Source organism: Siniperca chuatsi, linkage group LG6, assembly GCF_020085105.1.
Source record: "Siniperca chuatsi isolate FFG_IHB_CAS linkage group LG6, ASM2008510v1, whole genome shotgun sequence".
In the NCBI taxonomy this organism is placed as follows: Eukaryota; Metazoa; Chordata; class Actinopteri; order Centrarchiformes; family Sinipercidae; genus Siniperca; species Siniperca chuatsi.
In genome coordinates, this window is record NC_058047.1 from 2,015,925 (window position 1) to 2,025,681 (window position 9,757).

General features: G+C 40.9%; 1 protein-coding gene across 1 annotated transcript; it reads left to right on the forward strand.

Annotated features, from left to right (window-relative positions):
* Positions 1 to 2,944: 2,944 nt before the first annotated feature.
* Positions 2,945 to 9,757, forward strand: gorab (golgin, rab6-interacting). The gene is made up of 6 exons (XM_044200914.1): positions 2,945 to 3,018; positions 3,115 to 3,184; positions 3,334 to 3,664; positions 4,257 to 4,358; positions 4,482 to 4,622; positions 7,625 to 9,757. Exons 2-6 carry the CDS (start codon positions 3,130 to 3,132, stop codon positions 8,043 to 8,045), a joined length of 1,050 nt encoding a protein of 349 aa, XP_044056849.1. The 5' UTR covers positions 2,945 to 3,018; positions 3,115 to 3,129; the 3' UTR covers positions 8,046 to 9,757.

Here is a 9,757-nt window from a genome sequence, read left to right on the forward strand (position 1 = left end):
CTTTTGGTTAATGCTTTGAAAAATGATTGGCAGAAATATAAAGTATAAGTGATTTTTAGTAAACGGAATACAATGTGCAAAAACACCAGTTAAGACCTTTTAAAGTGTTGACAAGAGTTGACATTTTGATTGATCAGAGGTACAAGTTGAGCAATTAAGCTATGTAACAGGTAGTCAAGTTGATGTTTGATGGTTTTACACAATTAATCGTCCTGGTTCCCACCTGGAAAAAACATTTTGTTTAACTAGTCGTGTGTAAATTAACTTCAGATTGATGTCCACTTGCTGTGTAAAAGAGTGGAAGAACTTTCTCTGGTTCTAAGAAGACGCATCTCAGCACACGTGGGCGACAGATCTGACACGCTGAACTTCTGAACTGAGCGCAGTCATCAGCCTCCTTCTCTCCTACCAGTACCACCCATTCCTACAAGGGATTTATACACTTCCCCCACCTCTAACCCTGATGTGCCTCTGCAGGTCATCTCAGTAATGAGCCATGTGGTCCCCTCTGGTGCTCACTAATCAGGGATCCAAGGCTGTCCCATCCTCTGCCCGACGCCGCGGCAGCAAAACACACTCTGAACCCAAAGTGGCTGTCTCTCTGCCATCTGGCCTCCATGCCTGGCCCTGTCTCCACTCTGCCGGCGATTTATGCCCTCCTGAGGTGTTTCGCCTTTTAACTCACACATAATTGGCCCCCAGATGCAAAAAAGATGTGGAGGCCAGTTTTTATTAGTTGCCAAGCAGAGGTCATTGTTTTTGCATCACCCGACTCCTCAGCACTGCCAAGGTTGAAAAGACACGCTTTATGTCTGTACCTTGACCAATTACTGAAGGAAATAAGTAGCACAAAGTCATGCATATATGAAGGTAATGATGGAATATAGAGCTAAATGAAGGCAGTATGTGATAGCGTGTGCTGAATGACAGTGGAAGGCAATAAAAAAAACTAAATCATATCCTTTCCTGAAATACCTTCTGTCCTGTTTCCTGTCCATAGACCCCACCTCCACCTCCACGACTGACTCACCAGACATGATACTCCTGCTGTCAATTTGTATGAGTTAATAGGTGATATTCACAAGAAAAGCACATGACATGACAGGAATAAGAAACTTTACGGCTTTCTGGGTAGCTGGAAAAGTCGAATTAAAAGTCAGACATCATTTTAAAGTGGAACCCCACCGAGTGATAAATGGTGGAACCTGTTTCTAAGACTGACAATAGCACTGTGTGTATTTGGGCAAAAAAGTTGCCAATCAAATACATGCAATCAAACATCTCTGATTAATGACTTTGTAATGTGAACGGTGTAATTCTACAGTTTAACTCACGATGATGAAGATGGAGGATAAAATGATTCTCACTGTGAAAACTTTCTAGAGTTGTAAAATCCTGTCTTATAGTATTATAAACCTCGGTGCTGTGTTTTGGCTTCTGATTAACCTTCAAACTCATGGATCTCTTCCTCAGACCGGCCTTCCTGGATCATATTTCGTCTTCTCTCCTGTACCTGAAGCAACACCAACGCAAGCCCTTAAGGATTTGTTGTTCTGCTGGTCTGAACACACACTAAATGTGTGTCTGATATGCTTTAAACCAGGGGTCTCAAACTCAGTGAAATGAACTGGGGGCCACTGGCCAGATTGTTCCTCTTTTTAACAATACATTTTGAAGCAAATTGTGTTCTCCTCTCCTCTCCCTCATACTCCCAGCATACTGCTCTGCACCTTTAGTAGAGTAATGCAGTTTGAGATAATTGTCCTAGAGAACAGCAGCTTTCTTCTGGATGAGACAGGAAGTAGTCACATTAAACTCAGTGTGGAGGGGAATTGTCCACTTCTGTGGTAAACTTTTATTTTAGGTTCAAATAAGAGACATTTTGGTGTCAGGTGTGCTGTGGTAAATCAGAGAGCAGTTGGTCAGAGCTGTGTATGTTGAAAGTTGCACAGAGAGGCAGTCCTGCTAGAAAATTAGAAAATGATTACTGTGAAAGAAAAGAAAAAATGGTTTAAAATATAACAACTGTGGTTGGGATAGATAGATAGATAGATAGATAGATAGATAGATAGATAGATAGATAGATAGATAGATAGATAGATAGATAGATAGATAGATAGGTAGTCTTTATAATTAAATATTTAAGGAGGAACCAAAAAATTAGAAAATTCAAGTTGGCTGCTGAATTGATTCTCTAGTTAATTGTAGTTTATTTTAATATCTGTATCACAATAACCGGCTTGTTAACTAATAGGGACCAAATTAAATAGGCCACACTCTGACAACAGGGTGTGTCAAGCTCTCCACTTTGCTGTACAGCAACTTAAATTTGATGCTGCTTTCACATGAAGCAGCTCTTTAATTGACCTCTGACCCCCCACCGACACACAGGCAGTCGCTCTGCAAGAAAAGATCTGGACGAGGCAGTGGATGAAATTAGTGGAAATTGAGTGGAAAATTAAATTAACACCCTGAATGATTTTAATATTTTTTAGCATCAACCAATGTTTTTTTGGAAATGATCAGAAGTGTTTTTGTAATCAGGCATGAGTGTGTGCTGTGAACAAATGTCTTATTATGAGCAATGGACCATTTATCTTGAAAATGTTGTTATGTTGTTTATCTGATCAAATACCATGAAACCATAATCGGAATCTATATCTAAACCATAAAACCACAATGGGCACAGGAAAACCTAATCATTTAGTTCATGGAAACTTTCACAAGAGATTTATGGAGCGGATATGTAGCTTATCAACATGCCTTCTGTATTATTACCTGCAACTTCATATTTATTTGCAAAGATGCATAAAGAAGTCAATTTTTTTTAACTTGTAATAAAAAATATCTATGGTGATAAGAGACGGAAAATTTGTATTCTCTTATTTAGATTTCACGTTAGTATTTGTTTTTTTATTCAGGCGATATCTGCAACTTCAACTTCACGGGTCTTTTTGGGGTCCTTGACGTGGCAGTAATAAACAAAGATGGCGGTGGCTATTAGAGCTTCATAAGTTTGTCTGTATTTTGAAACTTTAGAATGATTATTTTAGGTCAGTAATCAGAGCATTTTCTATATGCATCATTTTTGCTGTCTTGTTTGGGGTGTTTTAGGTGTGAAGTTGTAAAATGAGCGGCTGGGCCGGTTTTTCTGACGAGGAGCTACGGAAGATGCAGCAGAAAGGTAACACTTCTCACTGCTAATGTTAGCCGTATAAGTTAGCATCTGACTCCCTTTGGCTTCCACAGTGGCTGACTTTTTATTTTATTTGATCAAACTTTAGATTTAGGCTGATGAATGATGGCAGTAATCATGACCACGTGTATTTTCAGACTCAGCGATGCCCGCAGCGGCAGCCCGTGGTCGGAAACCGGCTCCAGCCAACCGGAGCCGGCAACAGTTACAGCGGGAGAGGGCCCTTCAGCTAGCCGCTCAGAAAAACGCCGGAGCCGCGTCTCCTAGCCTCCCCTCGGAGCAACAACTCACCAAACCGCCGCCGAAGGAAGAGCCCGAGCATCAGCCCACAGCATCAACAGAACCTCCGACCGTCAAACAGGAGGTGCAGCAGAAACCCAGCGAGGTGAAGCCGACTGGAAACCATCAGCCGGCTCCAGAGGAGGAGACCCCGGCCGTCAAAGAGCTGGAGAAACAAGAGGTGGAACTGTTAGTATGTTTTTTTTAATATTGTACTCACTGTTGAGGTTTCATTTGTTGTAAAACGTCCACTGTTTTCACAGACGGTGCTGATCTGTTCTTCTTCACTGGACAAACACTTTATCATTTTGGGCAGACTGTCTGTCAGATCACAAAAATACCTGATGTTACTTACACAGCAAATCACACGAGTGACCGGGAGGCTGATACTAACGCAGGGATTGATTTTTAAATCCAAATTAATTTTAGGTGACTATTATTTGCTGAGCCCAAAGTTTTGTGATATTCTGAAATGCTAACATGTACAGATATTATTGGTATTCTATTGATGCTTGAACCTTTTTTATGTAGAGTATATGTTGAGATAAGCATGTGTTGCACCACAGACCTAACATTTCAGTTTCACTTTGCCTATGTACAGTGAATGTTATGAGTTATGATATGATGCAATGAGCTTTTAATCAAGTAGATATTTGTCTCTTTGGAAGTAAATCTGAAGGATGGTGTCAGACCCCAAACTCTTTCATGGTGTGGTTTTTTTTTTTTGTCTTTTGAATTTTTAAATTTTTGTGTGTAAAGTTATCTTTGTGTTTGATCACAGACGGGAAAAGACGCGTCTGGAGCAACTGCAGCAAGAGCAAAAGTTAATCGAAGCGAGAAATATACGCAAGAAAGCTCTGCTGACGAAAACTATCGCTGAGAAGTAAGTATGGCTGTCTTGGTACATGACAGATGGGAATAATCGCCATAATGAATAAAGTAAGAACACAGTTGAGGCCATGAGATGAAATGTACTTTTTTTTTTAAAGTTTGTAAATGTCCCCAGGTCCAAACAGACTCAGGCAGAGGCTGTGAAGCTGAAGAGAATCCAGAAGGAGCTCCAGGCCCTCGATGACATGGTGTCCAATGATATCGGCATCCTGAGAGGCAAGATCGAACAAGCCAGCTGGGACTACTCCGCTGCCAGGTAGAGAGACAACACGAGGACATAAGAAGTTACAAAAAGTGCACAGTTCTGTACAAGTTCAATCAATGAGGGATCCACTCAGACAAATCCCAAGCACCTGTGTCCCCTGGCTGCTACTGAACTCCTGTAGTGTTACAGTGAATTAATGAACAGGCAGCTCAGTATGTAATAAGCTCCCCTACACACTGTGTGATAATGGCAATCTTGCAGGTTCATGGCATGTCTAACGAAACATTACGTAACCTTTTCTAATTAAATCTTTATCAGACTTTACCATATCAGATTGGCGAGAGGTCACATTGTGGGGCAGATGCCCGGGGAAGTGTAGCACTACAATGTAAATAGAACAAAAATATGCAAGCAGAGACACGTCATCAACTCCCGTCATTAAGCTGCACTGCTCTCATGTTTGAAAATGTAGCCATAGTGCTGGATTAAAAAAAGAAACTGGCCCTCAGTGTAGCATCGGCCAGTGTATTTTGCATCATTTCATGTTGTATTCTGATTGGCTGGTTTGTAGCTGTTGGACACTTTGTGAGAATTATTTTCACAGTTTTGACGCAGGCTGTCTTTGGGCAACAAAGCTCCTGATCAGCTGTTGGTGGACGTGTCTCAAAGTGAGATATAGGGCCACCGTTTTGGACTGACAACCAAAGATCTCCCCACGTTTCTCTCACAATTGTGAACTCTTCCTGGGACAGCCCAAAGTAACATGTACAGGGGCCTTAAGTAGCTGTAAGTAAAAAGAGTTAACCTGCCACAGTGGGAATTTAACTCTCAAACTCTGATTGAGGAAGCAACAGCTCTGCTAACTGAGTTAACATCAACATACGTTGAAATACCTGAGGTTCAAAAATGAGTTGGTTTGGTCTTGGAGTTTGAACATCCCTCCCAGAGACTCCATTAGCAGGTAAAAGGAGTTTCTCCCTAATCAGGACAATGTACACTACACAATGCCACTCATGTAAAGTGCTGACTTGGCCTTTGGTTTTCCTCAAAGACACTTTGACATGTGGACAGATGAATTGGATGACTGCTGGGACATCAATCACACTGCAACATATGTAAATTAAGGGTCACTAAGATATCAGGATTTCATATAATCTTTAAATAAAATACTTTACGTTCGATCACAGTCTTGCAGTAAACAGCACTGTGAGCACTTTATTTGTAACAAAACAAAAAGTGAGCCAGGTAAAGAACTGTACATCCACTGTAAAGCTCTCACTGCCCCCTGCAGCTCGTTTCCAGTACTCATGGAGCCCTTTTCCACTTTTCCACTCGCACGCCACATGTGTTCTCAACACTTTGAACCAGTTTCAGCAGACAGTCCTGCTCAGATGTTCAACATACAGAGGCTAATGAAGCAGGATTATAACTCAAAACCCTGAAAAATTAGCTAAATATAACTTTATATATACATTTTTATAATTTGCTACATCTTGAATCACAATACAAGTTTTTCTTTTTCAACAGTTTTTAATCAGTGCAGTATTAAACTTTCACAGCAGCCACAGAAAGTTTAAAGACTGTAAATGGGTTTTATCGTGTTTTTTTACCAACATTGATCAGTAAAGCTGCGTCTGAGCTTGTGCTTGTAGCTGTGATTTGTCTGTGCAGCCTCTTGTGTAGAAAGATTAGCTCCATGTCATGAACGCTCTTCATTACAGATGTTTGTATAACGGGAAGAGGACCTGACCTTCACACACTCATCACACTGGGTTCTCTGTTATGATTATGTTGATATAATCAATTGTTGAGATTTCTCTGAGGTACAACATAAAACCCTGAGGTGAAATGCAACTTTTGGAAATGTTTGACATCATCTGTTTAGTTACCACAGTGTTTCCAAACAGCATGTGATGTTCTGTTCTTCACAATTAAAACAATGTTTCTGCATTCAGACATTGTGAGAGGACTGTCTGTCCTCGGGAGGGAAAACTGGGTTTGAAAATATTCAGTGCCAATACCGCCTTTTTAATACAGATAACAAAACTATGCCCTTTTTTTTTGAGAAATATATGGATGTTTTTCTACCAAAAACATGTTTTACATTTAGCAAAAGAATATTAAATGTTATTTGATCAAATATTGACAAGATTCTGATTTTGATCAGGCATTGGCTGCTAACTTTCAGTATTTGACAGTTGTCGATACTTTGCTTAGCGTAGCTGCAGACACATTTCAGTCAGCACCAAAGAAGTATCAGTGTTCACCCAACTAGGGCTGCAACTAACGATTAGTCCATTATCAATTAATCTGCTGATTCTTTTTTTAATTAATGAATTAATTAGTGCCCGCCGCAAGTTCTCGGAACCAATGGTAACGTCTTTTTATTACCAACAGTCCAAAACTCAGATATATTATATTTAAAAAGGATATAAAATACATTTAAAAAACGCAGAAAATCCTCAGATTTCAGGAGCTGGAACCAGAGAATATTTACCATTTTTACTTGATGAATGATTAAAACAATTAATTGATTATCATTGTTAATGATACATTTTCTGTTAATAGGCTAATCGGTTATTTGACTGATCATTTCAGCGCTAGACCCAGCCCTGTTCCTCGGTGGCTTTGTCCAGTATTCTTCCTAAGGTTGTGGACTTAATACCAGTCAGCCGTGTAGTCTTCTTATCTTAAATCCTAAATAAATTTGCTGGATTATTTCTCTCCTGAAGAAGCAGAATTTATACTCGTGTGGTTACGTTTTGACAAAAAGCAGGTGTTAAAAGAGAAATATGTTGCATGATGTGCGCTCAGCTTATTTGGTCATAGTGGATATTATCAACACAAGGAATGCAGCCGGGAGTACTTGGATTTGTTGCAGCAGTTATTCTAAATGAAGTGAAACACTCCTGCTGTCACAGAATTACAGTTATTCATCGTATCTAAAGGTGAGACGTTCTGTACCATGCAGAGGATACAAGAGAAGCTGTGCAGTCCTGTTATTGAGTTTCCGTTTGCATTTTCTCTCAATGTTTCCTCACATACTTTCTCAGAAAGCGTTATGAGAAGGCGGAGGCGGAGTACGTGACAGCCAAGCTGGACCTGCACAAGAAGACGGAGGTGAAGGAGCAGCTGACGGAGCACCTCTGCACCATCATCCAGCAGAACGAGCTGCGTAAAGCCCACAAGCTGGAGGAGCTGATGCAGCAGCTGCAGCTTCAGGCCACTGAGGAGGAGCTGGAGAGGCAGAAGGAGACGCAGAGACACGGGACACGTGGAAACGGTTCGGTGGAGACTCAGGAGGAAACAGTGCAATCAACCAAAGACTGTAGACCCACAGAGGAAGAGACTGTGAGGGAGGAGAGGGGAGGTGACGGCCAGCAAGAGCACCACCCGATGATTGAACCACCAAAGACTGAACAAGACTGTAAAACACTGGAAAGCTGTGTTCAGAGTGAAATTGTTGCCTCCTGATGCTCAGAAAGGAGAGCCACTGGACATTAAGACACGTTCCTCACTGTAGGGATTAATCTAAAACACTAATGTTTTCCACTAAAACTGTCACCCAGATGAAATGTCTTTGCTTTGCAGAGATGCTGTAACGTCCAGGGCTGGGTATCGAACATCAGCATTTTTTTTTGGTACCAACCAAAATGAGTTGGTGCAACAACTCCTGTCTCCTACAAATTCCGTTCCTAAACTGCTAAGTGTTTTGGAGGAAGCGTAATTACTGGCAACAGTTTTTCCAGTGTTGTGGTACGGCCCCCGATGTCGCACTGAGGTGGTCGGGGTGAATGGTGGGCGTACAAACCAGGAACATCAGAAACACTTTGGTTATGGTTTGGGAAAGATTGTGCTTTTGGTTATTAAATATTGAAAAGCACGTCCTGTCTCATGTCACCTTTTGACTTTCTCAATATTTAACCTCAGTCGTAAACCTTAAAGTGCTTTGAGTTGCCTAAACCAAACCATAAAAATGTTAAAGAGTAACTCCACTGAAAAAGAGAGCTTTGGTACTGGATCGGTATCTGGGGGAGAAAGGTTGCGTCCCTGTTTGCGACGTTGCAGATTTGTTCATTAAAAACATTTTCTTCATTATGTTGATAAAAGATGTAACCTGGGCTGTAAAAGCTATTTGCTGTTGCAGATTATTGGTCGTATATAATCATATTTTTAGCAGACAGGGTTGGTCTGTAGCACTGAGTGTCAAAAACTGTCGAGTACTGAAAGTTGCAGTCGAATATCTGGTCACATTCCTAATCATGTTTTCTCACTTTTTGATCAGATAGTTCCTGATTTCAACCTGTACTTCATTTAGTTCTTGTACGGCTGCTTGTATGTACACAACATTTAACATTCGAGAACTTCGGCTTCTTTTGTTAAATGAAGAAAGACTTTTGCAGAAAGGTTTGGTATCTGAAAAGTATTGTTTTGATATTAGTATTGAAACATTTGAAACGACACCCAGCCCTCGGTGCGTCAGTACCTGCAGGATCAGAGAGTCATATTCTGCTGCAGAGTAAATCAGAAGACTTATCTCGCAGCCATTATCCTCAGGCGGCCGCTTTTTTAATGTGTGTGTGTGTGTGTGTGCTTCCAAAAAAAAAAAAAAAAAAGCTCAAACATGTGGTTTTCCATCATGTGAATTATCTCGCTGAGCAAAAGTTGAATTCAAAAGATGACTGTTTTTGATTGTTGTCTCTTTGTGGCAACAATGAAAGATGGCTCCTGTTTACTTCCTGGAAAGCCATGCAGACGGAGCGAAGCGGGAATCCGTCTCTCTTCCAAACGTGAGCCCTCCTGTCCTGTGTGTTGGAGATGAACGTGGTAGCTGGCGCTGGGCTCGCGTTTCACAGAGCGAGTCCTCGTCTCGTCAGTGCAGCCGAGGAGCCTCCTGAATGGTAAGATGATATCTGTTAATGTATGCACGCAGACTTGGAGTTGACTTTGTCTCGCTGCACGTGGAACAATGTGTCGAAAATAATACATGACAATCTGATATTAAACTTCACATATGTGGGCCGGACCAAAGTCTGTATACTCTGTAGTCTGTATGTTAAATGACTGTAAGGCAAATGACTGATGCGTATAAGAAGTTGTTTTAATGGGGCAATTTTTTTAAAAAGGTGATATTTAGTATACTACAGTATATTTTACTAAAATAAACTTAAAAGGAGCATATTGTG